The 18,258-nt window shown below is 44.7% G+C and overlaps 1 protein-coding gene across 2 annotated transcripts in view; it reads right to left on the bottom strand.

The window, feature by feature from the left end:
* LOC110528278 (RNA-binding protein Musashi homolog 1) overlaps nucleotides 1-18,258 on the bottom strand; it is a 46,512-nt gene that overhangs the window by 17,127 nt on the left and 11,127 nt on the right. For both annotated transcript variants that reach the window (XM_021610214.2, XM_021610213.2), the window contains exons 5-7: nucleotides 10,943-10,984; nucleotides 10,412-10,504; nucleotides 2,647-2,695 (exon numbers count right to left, since the gene is read on the bottom strand). In XM_021610214.2, the coding sequence (XP_021465889.1) occupies nucleotides 2,647-2,695; nucleotides 10,412-10,504; nucleotides 10,943-10,984 (184 nt within the window). The remainder of the gene's footprint in view (nucleotides 1-2,646; nucleotides 2,696-10,411; nucleotides 10,505-10,942; nucleotides 10,985-18,258) is intronic.

The following is an 18,258-nucleotide window of genomic DNA, read 5'->3' on the forward strand; positions in this document are numbered from 1 at the left end:
TAGCATTTAAGCCAGCAGTCCAATGTGCTTTAGATAGCTAGCAGGCCGCAGATTAGTCGCTGTGCGTTCAGGGGTCGTTAGCTGCTATAATTCCAGGTGGGGATTTCTTTTATCATAATGAAAATGTTTTTTTTTTTTAAATAGCTTCAGAGCTTGCGGTAAGAATCCGGAGATATGGAGAAGAATAAGTCAGACTAGCTCTAGTTTGAGTCACGCTGTACAGACTGGCGAGAGTTGTCCGGGATAAAGTTGGCTGATGACCGCTAGCAAAGGATAGCTGACTGCTAGCTAGTGGCTTCGGAATGGATTCGATGGGCCTTGTAAGCCAACAGTCCGTTGTGCTCTAGACAGCTAGCATTCAGGGGACGTTAGCTGCGAAGGTCGGAAGGTGAGAGGGTTCAGAGCTTGCGATAGGAATCCGGGGATATGGAGAGAAAAATAGGTCCGGTATGCTCTGGTTGAATCGCGGTGTACAAACTGGCGAGAGCTTTCCGAACTAGGGGTTAGCTGATGACCGTTAGCTGGCTAGTTTATGTTGGAGAGGCTCCAGTAATAGAGGCAAAGAAAAATACTTTCGAGAAAAAGCAGGTCCACACCACATTGGGTGAGGCGGGCTGCAGGAGAGTATTTTGAAGTAAGGGTTTAGAAAAATATAAAAAGATATGCGAAGAAAAATATATAAAAATATATATACATGGGACACGACAAGACGAAGGACAAATACGTCTGACTGCTACGCCATCTTGGATTGATCTAGGAGACAGAACGTGTCTTCTTCCTGAGCGGTGTGACGGCTGTGTGGCCCCATGGTGTTTATACATGCGTACAATTGTTTGTACAGATGAACGTGGTACCTTCAGGCGTTTGGAAATTGTCCGGAACCTCCAGCGACGGTCCCCGGTCTGGAACCTCCGGCGACGGTCCCCGGTCTGGAACCTCCGGCGACGGTCCCCGGTCCGGAACCTCCGGCGACGGTCCGGAACCTCCGGCGACGGTCCACGGTCCGGAACCTCATGCGACGGTCCACGGTGCGGAATCTCCAGCGAAGGTCCACGGTGCGGAATCTCCAGCGAAGGTCCACGGTGAGGAACCTCCAGCGATGGTCCACGGTCCGGAACCTCCAGCAACGGTCCATGGTCCGGAACCTCCAGCGAGGATCAACGGTCCAGAGAGTCCAGGTACGGTGTCCAGTTCCGCTCCAGGGCAGGAGCCTTCCTCTGTGCCGGTGCCCAGTCCAGGCATGGTGTCCAGCCCCGCTCCAAGGCCGGAGCCTTACTCTGCACCGATGACCAGTCCAGGCATGGTGTCCAGCCCCGCTCCAAGGCCGGAGCCTTCCTCTGCGCCAGTGCCCCATCCAGGCACGGTGTCCAGTCCCACTCCATGGCAGGAGCCTTCCTCTGCACCGGTGCCCAGTTCAGGCACGGTGTCCAGCCCCGCTCCAAGGACGGAGCCTTCCACTGCGCCGATGACCAATACAGGCACGGTGTCCAGCTCCACTCCAAGGCCGGAGCCTTCCTCTGCGCCGATGACCAGTACAGGCACGGTGTCCAGCCCCGCTCCAAGGCCGGAGCCTTCCTCTGCGCCGGTGCCCCGTCCAGGCATGGTGTCCAGTCCCACTCCATGGCTGGAGCCTTCTTCTGCGCCGATGCCAGGTCCAGGAACGGCGTCCAACCCAACTCCCGGGCCGGAGTCCTCCTCTGTGTTCAGCCCGGGTCAATGGTCGGATCCGGAGTCTGGGAGGAGGGCTACGACCCGCCCCGGAGCCGCCACCGACACTAGTCACCCCCCCCTAACCACCAAATTTGGTTTCAGGTTTTTCGACCGGAGTCCGCACCTTTGAAGGGGGGGGGGGGCTTGTTTCTCTATGGTGTAGTAGGTCAGGGCGTGACTAGGGGGTATTCTAGTTTATAATTTCTATGTTGTGTTCTAGTTTATATTTTCTATGTTGGTATGATTCCCAATTAGAGGCAGCTGGTAATCATTGTCTCTAATTGGGGATCATATTTAAGTAGATATTTCTCCCACCTGTGTTTGTGGGATATTGTTTTGTGTTTGTGCCTGTGAACCACTTAGTCACGTTTAGTTGTTTGTTTATTGATTTATTTGTTTTTGCTTTATGTTTCACTTTTCAATAAAAATGTGTAACTCAAATCCGCTGCGCCTTGGTCCCGTTCTTACGACAACCGTGACACATGGGAAACAGTGTTTAAACCCTTTACAATGAAGATCTGTGAAGTGATTTGGATTTTTACAAATTATCTTTGAAAGACAGGGTCCTGAAAAGGGGACGTTTCTTTTTTTGCTGAGTTTATTGATATATATATATATATATATATATATATATATATATATATATATATATATATATATATTTGTGTGTGTGTGTGTGTGTGTGACATGGTGCATGTGTCTCTTTTATAAAGCACATAACCATGTGTGTGAGGTGAATACTTTTGTTTCACAGTAGATTTGTTTAAGACTCACCAAGAATCTCTGTGGGATTCTGTGTGACCCTGATTTAGCCCACTGCAGTAAAATTTTAATTGTATGTGTGTGTGTGTGTGTGTGTGTGTGTGTGTGTGTGTGTGTGTGTGTGTGTGTGTGTGTGTGTGTGTGTGTATGTGGGCTGGTGTTTCGTGGCAATACCTCTGTGTCTGTTGGTGGTTTTGTCGAACATGAGCATGGCATCATCAACCTATGAGAGACAGAGAGACACAAACAGTTCACAAACACAAACAGACTGCACAGAGCTGCAGGACAACAACACAAATTATGAGAAAACAAAAAGATAACTACTTTAAACATTGGAATGAATCAACAACAAAAACATAGCAAACTGGAATGTTATTTGGCCCAAACAGAGAGTACACAGTGGCAGAATACCTGACCAAATCAAATCAAATTTTATTTGTCACATACACATGGTTAGCAGATGTTAATGCGAGTGTAGCGAAATGCTTGTGCTTCTAGTTCCGACAATGCAGTAATAACAAGTAATCTAACTAACAATTCCAAAACTACTGTCTTGTACACAGTGTAAGGGGATAAAGAATATGTACATAATGATATATGAATGAGTGATGGTACAGAGCAACATAGGCAAGATACAGTAGATGGTATCGAGTACAGTATATACATATGAGATGAGTATGTAAACAAAGTGGCATAGTTAAAGTGGCTAGTGATACATGTATTACATAAGAATACAGTCGATGATATAGAGTACAGTATATACGTATGCATATGAGATGAATAATGTAGGGTAAGTAACATTATATAAGGTAGCATTGTTTAAAGTGGCTAGTGATATATTTACATCATTTCCCATCAATTCCCATTATTAAAGTGGCTGGAGTTGAGTCAGTGTCAGTGTGTTGGCAGCAGCCACTCAATGTTAGTGGTGGCTGTTTAACAGTCTGATGGCCTTGAGATAGAAGCTGTTTTTCAGTCTCTCGGTCCCAGCTTTGATGCACCTGTACTGACCTCGCCTGGATGATAGCGGGGTGAACAGGCAGTGGCTCGGGTGGTTGATGTCCTTGATGATCTTTATGGCCTTCCTGTGACATCGGGTGGTGTAGGTGTCCTGGAGGGCAGGTAGTTTGCCCCCGGTGATGCGTTGTGCAGACCTCACTACCCTCTGGAGAGCCTTACGGTTGAGGGCGGAGCAGTTGCCGTACCAGGCGGTGATACAGCCCGACAGGATGCTCTCGATTGTGCATCTGTAGAAGTTTGTGAGTGCTTTTGGTGACAAGCCAAATTTCTTCAGCCTCCTGAGGTTGAAGAGGCGCTGCTGCGCCTTCTTCACAATGCTGTCTGTGTGAGTGGACCAATTCAGTTTGTCTGTGGTGTGTATGCCGAGGAACTTAAAACTTGCTACCCTCTCCACTACTGTTCCATCGATGTGGATAGGGGGGTGTTCCCTCTGCTGTTTCCTGAAGTCCACAATCATCTCCTTAGTTTTGTTGACGTTGAGTGTGACCACTGTGACTGACCCAAAATGAAGGAAAGCTTTGACTATGTACAGACTCAGTGAGCATAGCCTTGCTATTGAGAGAGGCTGCCATAGGCAGACCTGGCTCTCAAGAGAAGATAGGCTGTGTGCCCATTGCCTACTAAATGAGTTGGAAACAGAGCTGCACTTCCTAACCTCCTGACAAATGTATAGAGATACATATTTCCCTCAGATTACATAGACCCACAAAGAATTTTAAAACAAATCCAATATTGATAAACCCCCATTTCTAGTAGGTTAAATACCAGAGTGCCACCACAGCAGCAATATTTCCCACACTGTTACAACATAGCCAATAATATAACAATGTCTATATTCTTTTAAAATGTTTGTGAGTGAAATGTTTACAGTTATTTTCTGATTGTTTATTTCCCTTTTTGTTGATTGTCTATTCCACTTGCTTTGGCAATGTAAACACATTTCCCCCCATGCCATTAAAACTGTTTGAATTTAACTTCATTGAGAGAGATGAGCTTGGACACCACGCACGCACGCGCACACACGCACAGGCCATTACACAGCATGGGGCTTCATTGTCCCTCCTTCAGGGCCTGTCCTTTGGAGCAAGAGAGGAGAGGGGGCCAACAGATGGAGAAAGAGGAAGGGAGCAGGGGGGTGACAGGTGACAAAGGAGGAGGACAGAAAGAAGGGGGGACAGGAGAAAGAATGTGGGGGAGGTAAAGAGAAAAGCGGAGAATGAGAAGAGATAGGAAAAGGAGGTCCCATCTCTGTGAAGTTAAAGAGTTGCTGTTTAACTCACTCCCAAAGTTCCACACTCTTACAAAAAAAAGTGCTATCTAGAACCATAAAATGGTTATTCGGCTGTCCACATAGGAGAACCCTTTGAAGAACCCATTTTGGTTCAGTGTACACCCCCTTTGGTTCAAGGTAGAACCCCTTTGGTTCGAGGTAGAACACTTTTGGGTTTCATAAAGAACCCTTTACTCAGAAGAGAGACCGAAGAACCCTTTTGGAACCCTTTTTTCTAAGAGTGGAGGAGGGACTATTCTCTCCCCCATTCTCTCTCTCTCTCTCTCTCTCTGTTTGGTAAGGGGGATAAGCTTTTCACAAACTCTGTGTCCTGTTCTCTCTTTGTTTCACTCTCTCTCTTTCTTCTCCTCTCCACAAAGTTTACTATTCCCATGGAGACCCTGTAAAGAATTTAAATTAGGAGAATTCACCCTCCTCTCACTACTCTCACTATGAATAGAACTACAGAGAGGGAGAGAGAGGGGTGGGGGAATGTAGAGAGGGGGACACAGTTGAAAAAGGGCTTACTAGAAGGAGAGAAAATGAATTTTTCGTGGACTTGAAGAGAAGAGAGGAAACGAGAGATAGTTCAGGACAGAATAAAGATGGGAGGCGGATTGGTGCATATGAAAGAGTGGGTTGAGAGTGAAAAGGAGAAAAGAGTTGGGGGCGAGAGAGGGTTGGATGGATGGACAGAAAGACAGACTGAGGGAGAGACAGGGAGAGAAAAAGTGAGAGAGAGAGAGAACAAAGAGAAGTGGGGCTTTGTCAACACGCACCCATTTAATTCTTCCTCGCTTTTCTTTTTTTCTGTCCCACTCCCTGCAGCCCTATTCATGCTGACCTCCTCCCTCCCTGCCCTCTTCGCTCTCCTAAGAAAGTTAGCACAAACTCTCCTCTAATAGAGAAACTGTGAAACTACTCCACGCTTTGCCAGTGAGAGACATCATCAGTTGTACCAACGCTAACACACGCACACACAGCATGACTGCATTGCTATTTTCATTACCTATCAGTGAAGTGCAATGAAACCTAACACAGGGTGAAATGTGAGTGGAGGAAAGCTCTAGACTCAGTTTGATTTCTAACCTTTGAGATCATCTGATAGTGTCTTAATGAAAGCAGTGCATATAAAAAAAAATATTTATTTCAATCTGTCAAGTAAGCTCACACAAGCTGTGCATGTGTGCATCTGTCTCTCTGACTGTGAGAGAAAGATTTTGTGTGTGAGTGTATGTATCTGGGTGTGTGTCCCTGCGTGTGACCATGAAATATGGAAAAGGTCAGGGTTGGAGACCCGTTAGTCCAAGTGAGTCTCTCTCTCTCTTCCACACCACACCACACACACACACACACACACACACACACACACACACACACACACACACACACACACACACACACACACACACACACACACACACACACACACACACACACACACACACACACACACACACACACACACACACACACACAACCCCCCCAGTCCACCCTCTGTCCTTCATTCAGTTTTATCTCCCCCCTCTCCCTTCACCCTTACGGTCCTTTAAACCCAATGACAGAGCAAAGTCGGGCCAGGGACAGCAAGTGGACAGCTGCAGCACCAGAGACATGTTATCATAAGCGGTGTGTTACATGTTCATTTAGGCCCGTTAGCATTAGGCTAACGCGTGTGGGTGTGAACACAAATCAGTCACCTTCAGCCCTATTATCGAGCTGTGAGGATGGCTAATGGTGAATTATACAAATTTACTAGCTAGCTAACATCTTGAAGCGTATAGCTGTGGGTAAGCTTTATTGCCGTCAGTATCAATAACAAAAGTGTTAGGCCAACTGTTACAGAGTCACTAGGATATGCAACAAGCTATCTTTGTGTCTGAGAGGAAAGTTAGCCTCGAGGCCGAAGTCAAAGGTAAACAACCTGTTGTCCACTGTGTCCAGAGCAGTTTAATACTATCTGGCTGAACTATAGTGTCTAGTATTTACCTCAGCACAGTTCACACTCACTGCCCAGTAGAGAGAGCATGCCCCTTGCAGCATGGCACATAACATTCTCATTAGGTTACATTGACAAGGAACTTTTCAGGAACGTTCTGAGGACATTTTCGGTCACACTCTCACCTCAACCACCTCACTCATTCCTTTCTGTTTCACTCTTCCCTAGCTCTCTTTCCTTCCCTCTCTCTCATCCCTCTCTCCACCCACCTCTCCAAACAAGCCAGCAGACAAAGTGTCCAGTGAAGCCCTCTAATTGCAAACTCACATGGCTGACTGGAGCCCAACTTATCCGTCTGTCCTGTCCACCCCTCTATCTCTCCCCTCCCTCTATCTCTCCCCTCCCTCTATCTCTCCCCTCCCTCTATCTCTCCACCCCTCTATCTCTCCACTCCCTCTATCTCTCCACCCCTCTATCTATCCCCTCCCTCTATCTCTCCACCCCTCTATCTCTCCCCTCCTTCTATCTCTCCACCCCTCTATCTCTCCCCCCCTATATCTCTCCCCTCCCTCTATCTCTCCCCTCCCTCTATCTCCACCCCTCCCCTCCCCCTAAATTAGGCCTATAGTTTGCTGACTCTTCAAAGTGAAGCTGGTGCTGTGGAATTATTGCACTGTACTTTGAGGTAGAGTGCTATCCGATGGTTTCCCAGTACTGTTTGGGAGGACAGGTCTGGGAATGGGATAGTGGGAACACCAGGACAGAGTGCCGGGCAACACAGCGGACTTCTGGCCAGGCAAGGCAGGGGTGTAAAATGAGACGCGTCTCTGTGGGATTCTGACCTGCTTCCCAGATAAACATGGTCGCCCGTGAGCGCTGGGATCGGCTCGGTTGAGCAACCCGCGTACAGTTACATCCGGTTGGTCAATCACATCAAAGAAAAAAGGGCTTATGTGTTGCACTACACTGACATTGACCTAATTTGAAAGTGCACAGACCACAATGGTAAGAAACTAACAGTTCTGTTGAGTGTACCAGATGATTTGACGAGACTGTCCATTCTTAAATCATGTGACAAACTCTGTCCAAAACACGCTGCTGTACAAATCAAATGCTGAAAACGCAATGTGGAAATCTGCAAAGATTTTATTTGGCCCAAGCATCCACTATGTAGAGATACTTGACAGGATCCTCCACCAGAACTCCTTTTCTTCCCCTTTCTCTCAGTCTCTTCCATCCTTTAGTTTATTCCTCTCTCTCCCGCCTCAAAGTGACATCATTAAGCCCCTTCTGAGGGGATGGTGATTCTGTCTTTCTAGAAGGTTTTCTGTCCACTGCTGCTCAATACAGTCAGGACACACTCTTTTAAGTCGGTGAGTGTGAGACATAAGCCTCACACACAGACATACTGCTAAATTACCAAGGGACATTGGCTAAAGCAGGTCAACAAGGCAACATACTGAGACAGGTGCAGGGGGTAAGAGTGTGTTTTGGGATGGGGTGTGTGTGTGTGTGTGTTTATGATAGTGTGTGTGTTTTTTTATGTGTGTGTGTGGGGGGGGGGGGTCTCGTGGCAAGAGCAGCTGTTGCATTAGATTAGTTCAGAATTAGAGACCCTTCTCCTCCTCCTCCCCACTATCCTCCCTCCCTAACTACACCTCTCTCTCACTAAAACCTCTTCACTCGTTCTCCCCCTAACACCTCCCGCCACTTCACTCGTTCTCCCCCTAACACCTTCCACCTCTTCACTCGTTCTCTCCCTAACACCTCTCACCTTTTCACTCGTTCTCTCCCAAACACCTCTCCACTTGTTCTCTCCCTAACACCTCTCCACCTCTTCACTCGTTCTCTCCCTAACACTTTATACCTCTTCACTCGTTCTCTCCCTAATACCTCTCCACCTCTTCACTTGTTCTCTCCCTAACACCTCTCCACCTCTTCACTTGTTCTCTCCCCAACACCTCTCCACCTCTTCACTCGTTTTCTCCCGAACACCTCCCGCCTCTTCACTCGTTCTCTCCCTAACACCTCTCCACCTCTTCACTCGTTCTCTCCCTAACACCTCTCCAACTCTTAACTCGTTCTCTCCCTAACACCTCTCCACCTCTTCACTCGTTCTCTCCCTAACACCTCTCCAACTCTTAACTCGTTCTCTCCCTAACACCTCTCCACCTCTTCACTCGTTCTCTCCCTAACACTTCCCACCTCTTCACTCGTTCTCTCCCTAACACCTCCCTACCTCTCCACTCGTTCTATCCCTAACACCTCTTCACCCCTCACTCGTTCTCTCCCTAACACCTCTCCACCTCTTCACTCGTTCTCTCCCTAACACCTCTCCACCTCTTCACTCGTTCTCTCCCTAACACTTCCCACCTCTTCACTCATTCTCTCCCTAACACCTCTCCACCTCTTCACTCATTCTCTCCCTAACACCTCTCCACCTCTTCACTCGTTCTCTCCCTAACACCGCTCCACCTCTTCACTCGTTCTCTCCCCAACACCTCTCCACCTCTTCACTCATTCTCTCCCTAACACAGCTCCACCTCTTCACTCATTCTCTCCCTAACACCGCTCCACCTCTTCACTCGTTCTCTCCCTAACACCGCTCCACCTCTTCCTTCCCACTGATTCAAGACTGTTTGTCAACTTTCTTTCCATCTGTTCCACTTGTCATCCCTTTATGACACTTGTTCTTCAGCCTATTTGGAACCTCTCTTATATTTGAGTGAGAGTTGGTTCTTCTCATACATGTCTGTGTTCCTCTTCTCTCCTGCAGCTTGAAAACACTTCCCTTCTGAGTACCCCAACCTCTCTCCAGGTGGTGTCCCTCTTTCTCCCCCTTCCCTCTTTCTCTCTCTCTATCCACTCCTCTGTCATCCCAGCATGAGTTTGCCTTTCACTGCATCTCATTCAAATAGGCTTAACTGGCTTGAAGAAAAATTGAACAGCCGAAGCAACTCAAACAACAACAACGGGAGAAAAATGGAAGACAGAAGTGCTAATATCCATCAGAATGCCTTTTGACAGTAAATATCAAACATAATGCTGTTGTGTTCCCTCTTTTGGGATCCCTCTCTCCCTCTTCTCTTCCTCCCTTTCAACTGTTCTCTGAAATTAGCCACGCTTACCCTGTCTCTAACCCAAATGTGGAATAAGAGAAAAAGAGAGAGAAACAGGGAGACACATAGACTGAGAAAACATGAGATATAGAGTGATGGGGGAGAACTGGAGAACTACTACTGATTCAATATATACAAGTAGTACAGGGATGGGCAACTTTGATGGGGTGGGGGAACAAAAAAATGTTGTACAGCTAATTTCCTGCCATTCTAAACATTTTGCCATTGGGTGGAAAGAAGTGTTTGCAATTTTTAATATGATATTTGAGTGACACTGACTAACAAAATCAATGAGGGCCTGCCGGGCTCTAATTCGACCTTGATTACTACAAGTTTAGATAGCTGGCCAATCTAAAAAAACGAGTCACTATCAGGGACTGACATAACAAGAGAAAACCCATTGATGGACAAACACATTTCTAAATTGCACCTTGTTCTACTATTCTGCCTCACAACAGTAAGTTGAGTTCCCAAAAAAATCGACATTTTATCCGAGGGCTTTCAAATGGTAGCCTGTCTGCATGCGGCCCGCCAGTTCCCGATCCCTGATCATGTCAACAAACGTGTCTTAAGACAGTGTGTCACATTTACCTTTCCAAACTGGTCAAAGTACTGCTTGACGTCTTCGATGGTTGTGTTCACAGAGAGACCTCCCACAAATATCTTCTTTGTCCTGGTCACCAGCTGACAACACAGGGGAAGAGGACACACAATCATTAACACGCAGCAAATTGAAAAGGTAGATGTTTCAGATAATAAAGCTCTAAGATCTGTTAAGCAGTAAAAAAAAATATCTAGGGCGGTGGTTGCCAGGCACTCGGAACAGCATAGTACAGTAATAACACAATTCATTTGACCCAGTGTGTGACTGTGTGTATGAGTGTGTATGTGTGCATGAGTCTTTAGGCTGGTAGAGCCACCCCGTTTCTTATGTATTGGGGTCATATACAGGTCGGATGAGGTTGGGGGTAAGGGAGGACGGAGGATTACTGCCCCTTCATCACGTGAACGGAATATAGGAACATAATCTGGTGCGCCAGGCAGGCCTCTCCTGATGATACATGGCGGCTGTGACGTCACCTAGGCATCTAGGAGTTAACCCTGGCAGGGATGAGAACTCACCTTGGGCTGGGCTCTACGAGGAAACGCTACCTTGGGATCAATCTGGAAAGAGAGGGAGATAGAGAGAGCAAGGGAGAGACGATGTGTTAGAAACAGACGGAGAAAAACATTTAGAGACCATACTGGTAATTGTGACTCAAAGTTCAAGACAATGGATCACAAACTTGAATGATACAAACTTTATGATACAAAGCTTTTCTGGTATTTTAAAAGTATTACATTCCATTTCTTTGACAATCCCCAACCTGTGATACACTGGAATTATATGACTTTATCCAATGTAGTGGCAGACTGCATACCACCAGCCTGGTCCCAGATCTGCTTGTTCTGTCTGGCAAACTCCTATGGTCACGCCATATGAGTTGGCAAGACAGCAAGAACAGATCTGGGACCGGGCTAGCATACCACAGTATAATACTCTACAATAGCAACAAACAAAAAAACTTTAAGTTCACACAGTATATCAATGAATAGACTCATGTTGACAGTGAGTACTTGTGGAAAACACTGTCTGAACTGAGAAAAAAGCTTCTGTGCAAATCAGAGCATTGTATGCTGTGGAAAATTTGCATAAAGGCTCAGGTTTTCAAGTCAAATCAGGGGCTGCGGTCGTGTGAGGCTCTGTTGGTATGAGCATTGGTCTAGGAATGGCAGGGTTACGGGTTCCATTCATGCTGGGGTTACATACTACTAAAATCTACAATGACTGTACAAAACATTAGGAAAGTGATTTTGAACAGGGTATGGTAGTAGGTGCAACGGTTTGAGCGTGTCAAGAACTGCAACTCTGCTGGGTTTCTCACGCTCAACAGTTACCTGTGTGTATCATTAATGGTTGTCCACCCAAAGGACATCCAGCCAACTTGACACAAGTGTGGGAAGCATTGGGAGTCAACATGGGCCCGCATCGCTGTGGAACGCTATCGACACCGTGTAGCGTCCATGCCCGACGAATTGAGACTGTTCTGAGGCCAAAAGGGGGTGCAACTCAATATTAGGAAGGTGTTCTTAATGTTTTGTACACTCAGTGTATGTACTCACTCTACTTTTAGTCACTCTGGATAAAAGCATCTGCTAAATGACACATTAATGGCTGATGTTTGAGTGAGACAGAGGGCTCCTCCTCACCCCATGGTGTAGGATGGAGAGGAGGGGAGGACTGTCATCTCCGGCTGCCTTCAGTGTCAGAGGGTACTGTTGACGACGGAAGGGGACTACATAGCATGGCTACGTTGGCAGGTGTGGCACAACAGCTCTTGTTGAGTGTTGAGCACCTGGAACTTTTCAAATTCTGCTTCTCATTTACCCCGTATGCCTGGAAGAAACCATGAATTCTACTGATGATCTCACACTTGACGCTCGATACATATGCCTAATGACACTTGACTGAATTGGCCCTTGTGGCAGAGTGATCACACCATGATACAAACAATAATTTTTGGGGTCAAACAAGAGCCTGATCATCCCAATAGTTTAGTGCCATTTTATTTCAAAACATTCCTATCAAGCATGTTCCTGTTCCCTCTAGTGCTCATGAATCAGTAAAACAAAGCATGTTCCTGTTCCCTCTAGTGCTCATGAATCAGTAAAACAAAGCATGTTCATGTTCCCTCTAGTGCTCATGAATCAGTAAAACAAAGCATGTTCCTGTTCCCTCTAGTGCTCATGAATCAGTAAAACAAAGCATGTTCATGTTCCCTCTAGTGCTCATGAATCAGTAAAACAAAGCATGTTCCTGTTCCCTCTAGGGCTCATGAATCAGTAAAACAAAGCATGTTCCTGTTCCCTCTAGTGCTCATGAATCAGTAAAACAAAGCATGTTCCTGTTCCCTCTAGTGCTCATGAATCAGTAAAACAAAGCATGTTCATGTTCCCTCTAGTGCTCATGAATCAGTAAAACAAAGCATGTTCATGTTCCCTCTAGTGCTCATGAATCAGTAAAACAAAGCATGTTCATGTTCCCTCTAGTGCTCATGAATCAGTAAAACAAAGCATGTTCCTGTTCCCTCTAGGGCTCATGAATCAGTAAAACAAAGCATGTTCCTGTTCCCTCTAGTGCTCATGAATCAGTAAAACAAAGCATGTTCCTGTTCCCTCTAGTGCTCATGAATCAGTAAAACAAAGCATGTTCCTGTTCCCTCTAGTGCTCATGAATCAGTAAAACAAAGCATGTTCGTCATAACGATAGAGAAACACATCAAAGAGGAAAGGACCGACACCCCTAACTAAGTATTGGACCTAAAGTATCGACTACTAGAGTTGTGCTATAAGCTACATAGGCTACATCTTGCCATGCTGTTTAGTATCATTACATTATAAAGACATGACAGGGTACAGATCTACAGCACCTTGAATGAAGCAGAAAGCAGGTAGGTATATATAGGTATCGATAGTACAGTGAATGTTCGGACTACATGGCCGCTATAGGAAACTATTTTAGTTTAGCCCAAATCAGTCTATTCCACAAACCAGGAGCAATTTCCCAACTAACATCCATAAATATTCAGAAACATGTCCTTGATCGCGAATAACAACTTAAAATGGCAATGGTATAACTGACTCAATAACATATTCTACGTTATAAAGCAGAGAATAATAGTAACAAAGTTATAACTGAGTTTATAAATGTTCGCCGGCCAACTTCTTGCTTTGTGACATACATCCCGGGTGGATACTAGAGAGCAGAGAAGGATCCCATCAAGCCAGAGCGTATTGGTTGAGTGCTTTATGTTAAAGGAATACAAATCAAATTTTATTTGTCTCATGCGCCGAATACAATTTCACCTTACAGTGAAATGCTTACTCACACGCCCTTAACCAACAACGCAGTTTTAGGAAACATACCCCAAAAAATTAAGAAATAAAGTAACAAATAATAACAAATAATAATTAATACTCTGAGACCTCTACTTCCACAGAGTTAGATTAACTTATGGATACCATTTCATTGTCTCTGTGTCCAGTATGAAGGAATGACTGGAAGTCTATTGTTATCTGCTAGCATGATAGGGGATACCTAACGCTAGCAGACTTCCAGTCATTGGTTAACGCTAGTTAGTAATTGCACTAGCGCTAGTTGGCAACTTCCTTCAAACTGCACGCAGAGAAATAAAAATGTTATCCACAAGTTCATCTGACTCTGGGGAAGTAGATTAATTTCCAACATCCCGAGGTATCCCTTTAGGACTAGACTACATCCGATAGTCACCTCAAACTGCCAAACCTATCCTATCCTATATGTTTAAAACTGAAACAAACAAACAAAGTGAAGGCATTACAAATCATCATTAGCACCCAGTTGCCAACACATGTCGCAAAGGCAGAGAACAACATAAAAAGTTGCAGTCTTACAACATTCGCATTATACTCTCACAGCACTACTGATATTTTCACATTTTTATCTTGTGTATTTTTTTTTTTCGGATCGAGATGGGGGAAGAGATAGAATGAAAGCAAGAATGAACTGAATAAACAGTAAGAACTAGGGTGGCAGGTAGTCTATTGGTAGCCTAGTGGTTAAGGGATACTTTGGGATGTTGGCAATGAGGCCTGTTATCTACAGATGAACTCGTGGATACAATTTTTATGTCTTGAAGGAAGTTAGAGGTAGTTCGGCACGCCAATGCTAACTAGCATTAGAGCAATGATTGGAAGTCTATGGGTATGACTTCCAGTTATTGCGCTAACGCTAGTTAGGAATTGCGTTAGCACTAGTTAGCAACTTCCTTCAAACTACACGCGGAGACATAAAAGTTATCCACGAGTTCATCAGACGCTGTGGATGTAGATAAACATACGTATTGCTTTAAGTATCCCTTTAAGAGCTTTGGGCAAGAAACCGAAACGTCGCAGGTTCAAATCCCCGAGCCGACTAGGTGAAAAATCTTAACTACTTAATTGCTCTTGTAAGTCACTCTGGATAAGAGTGTCTGCTAAACTAAACATGTAAATGTAAACCAAAGAGGAGTGAAGGGGAGGGTGAAAAGGATGAAAAGGGAGATAGGCCTAGATCGAGGAAGAGGAAAAGATGTGAGAGAAAGAGAAAGCGTGACCATTCATTTTAAAACAAAAACTCCACCGTGTGTGTGCAGGGAGTCCTGGCCCAGAAGGCAGCCCTTCTGATTTGATTAATTAACAGGACAAAAGGAGGAAAAAACAGATGGGCCCACAGAGGCACAGGCCCACAGAGGCACAGGCCCACAGAGGAACAGGCCCACAGAGGAACAGGGGACCCCCCCCACACACACACACACTCATTGTGCGGTTAAACACCTAAAACACGCACACCCACACAATATGCTCCACCAAATCACTGTTTTTTCTAACACTCTCATTCACAAAATGTTTGCGAGGAAAACACACACAAATAGTTAACAAAAATGTGCTATCCTATCATCTCATAATTCAAGACATTATAAAATCTGTTTAGAAACAGCCATAACAAGACATTTGGAAGGTGGCTAGGCTATTGTACCACTGTGGACAGCGATTGGATTTGGGTCTGGGCTATCGGGGTCAATCTGCACAGCTGAACAATGGCAGAGTAATTAGTTAACGAAGGCCCCCTACCCCTAAGACCCAGCTAGGACAACCTGTGTGTGTGTGTGTGTGTGTGTGTGTGTGTGTGTGTGTGTTTTAATGTGCGAGTGAATGTGTGTGTGAGTGTTTTCATGTGTGTTTGTGAGTGTGTGTGTGTGTGTGTGTGTGTGTGTGTGTGTAACTTGATCAATTCCTTCAGGAGGGAAGATACACATTCAGGGATGATGCTATACTTCAGAAGAAACACTTTATTTCCTTCAATCCGATTAGGTTCCTTTCAGATCCATACTAATTACAGACCAGGGCCTCTCTGTCTCTCTCTTCCTTTCCATCTTCTCCTCCATCCCCTTCTCTGTCTCCTCTGCCCGCCACCACCAGAGCGCTAATCTCCACAGAGCCATGACCTGCGACATTGCAAACAGCTAATGTTAATGCTAACCTAGTTCTCATCCCATATTTAGAATTTTTAGGTCTCACCCCATATGGAGACCAATCACTCACCAGTAAACAGACACACAGCCAAATCCAATGATCAGATTTGCAAGCGTAGCAGATTTTGTAATCATGCTAAATCTCTTTACTTGCTCTGAGTCCAGTAATGAGTTATACCCTTGTGACAAAAACATTTAATAGCCTTTTCTTGGTGCGGCATCTCAGCATTGATAGCTAACTTTAACCAGGCCTGTGGCATTTTTTTAAAATTGAACTTGGCAAGTCAGTTAAGAACAAATTCTTATTTACAAGGACGGCCTACACCGGCCAAACCCGGACAACACTGGGCCAATTGTGCGCCACCTTATGGGACTCGCAATCATGGCCGGTTGTGATACAGCCTGGAATCGAACCAGGGTGTCTGTAGTGACACCTTAGACTGCAGCGGTCATCACTAAACTGCTCTAGAATTACTAACATCAGTAGACTGTCCATTCATGTATGTATTAGAATATGTAAATACATGTATGTATTAGAATATGTAAATACATGTATGTATTAGAATATGTAAATACATGTATGCATAAAGCATTGTTAGTAATCTGCCTAAATTATAATCAACATAATTGTGTATTAATCTAATGCAATGGTTAACTACATGTAATGGTAACGTTTATGGGCAGTTTATGACCAAATCAAATCAAACTTTATTTGTCACATGCACCGAATACAACAAGTGCAGATAGACCTTACCGTGAAATGCTTACTGACAAGCCCTTAACCAGACCTTCAAATATGATATTAAAGTGTAACCAAAGTTATTTCTCTTTCTCACACTCTTCATGAGGTATATTTAACGCAGTAGGATTAACATACCTAATAAACTGATTGGTTTACTTAGCTGTGTTGTGCTAGAACATCAACAAAAAATTGTGTGGGCTTGGAATTTGACTACGTGCTTTGGAAATCCGTGCAATCCAAACTTACGTTGTACTAGTAACGACGATTTGATGTGCTAAAGTCTATTAGTAATATACTATATTTGTTTTGCATAGTCAAAATAGGACCCGGGTCTAGTTCATTAGGCATCAAATGGAATAAATATGACTTAGACAGGACTACCCAGACTAGTCCAATAAGAAAGACTAATTTCCATTTTCCGGTACAAAACATTTTCCCATTAGGTGCACTAATAAAAAACGACCCTGGATAGTCCTACTGCAGACAGGAAACAACACGGGTCCTCTTTTCTATGCACTACATCACACTACTGCCCTGTGTCCAAGTCCTCTGAAGTAGCCAAACAAGTAGAACAAAATATCAACAATATGCATCGCTCATAGAAAACGTATTCAATTGGTCAATAGTGTCATTGTCAATAACAACACGAAAGTTGGCTTCTGAGGGGCGAGGCCTAACTTGAGATATGGGTGACTAAGCCCTTTCCTGCAGTCAGTGACCAAAAGCGCCCTCTTTGGCCTCATGGGTGGAATGCAAACTCAAAATTGAATAAATTTCAACTCTATACCTGACATGGTACAAGTGGCTTCTTTTTTTAAGCCCATAACCATGTGTGTGAGGTGTAGGTATCCGCCTTTCCCTTTCCTTTATATGATTAGACTGTGCTATGTTTTCTATCTGAAAATTACAATTAGCAACACAGACTTTCCTAATCACGTAGTTGGCAAAAATACATCACATCTCTTCTATTTGTCCCCAGCTCTTTGATTTTACAGTGTCAAGCGTATTGTCACTGCTTTTCAAAGTGCTTAAACTTGCCCCCATTCCTACTGCCAAACCCCTCTCATTCACCTTGGCCTTTCTCTCTCTGTTTCTTTCTCACCCTCCATGGGGTTAGCATAGAAAAAAAACACTCAAAGTGTGGAACATTCTTTCTAATTCCAGAAAGGAATTTCACTCTCCTTCTCATCTCATGCTGGTCAAACAATAGCCATCCACAAGGGAGAGGGAAAACGGTTTGGAGGGAGAGAGGGAGGGAGTTTTCGAGAGGTAAAAGTGCACAAGGAAAGTAGAAGAGATGGTACAAAAAGAGGACAGGCTGAAATAGGTGAATAGATAGGCAGAGAGAAGGTGAGGGACATTGAGAAGTTAAAAATATGGAAGAGTCAGATAGAGAGAGAAAGCACGAGAGAGAGAAATGTTTGATGTAGATTGTAAAATTATGAGGAAAAAACATAGAACACTACCAACCAAAAGCACTGAGACCCAAATAATGGTGAATTATGCCTTCGTTGCTGTGAGACTTTAAAACTCTATAAACGGACACTCAGAACCATAAAAGCACAGTACAACAGCAAGCAGCTGACACTAATTGAAGAGTCCAT

This window comes from Oncorhynchus mykiss, chromosome 7 (genome assembly GCF_013265735.2).
Source record: "Oncorhynchus mykiss isolate Arlee chromosome 7, USDA_OmykA_1.1, whole genome shotgun sequence".
Classification (NCBI taxonomy): Eukaryota; Metazoa; Chordata; class Actinopteri; order Salmoniformes; family Salmonidae; genus Oncorhynchus; species Oncorhynchus mykiss.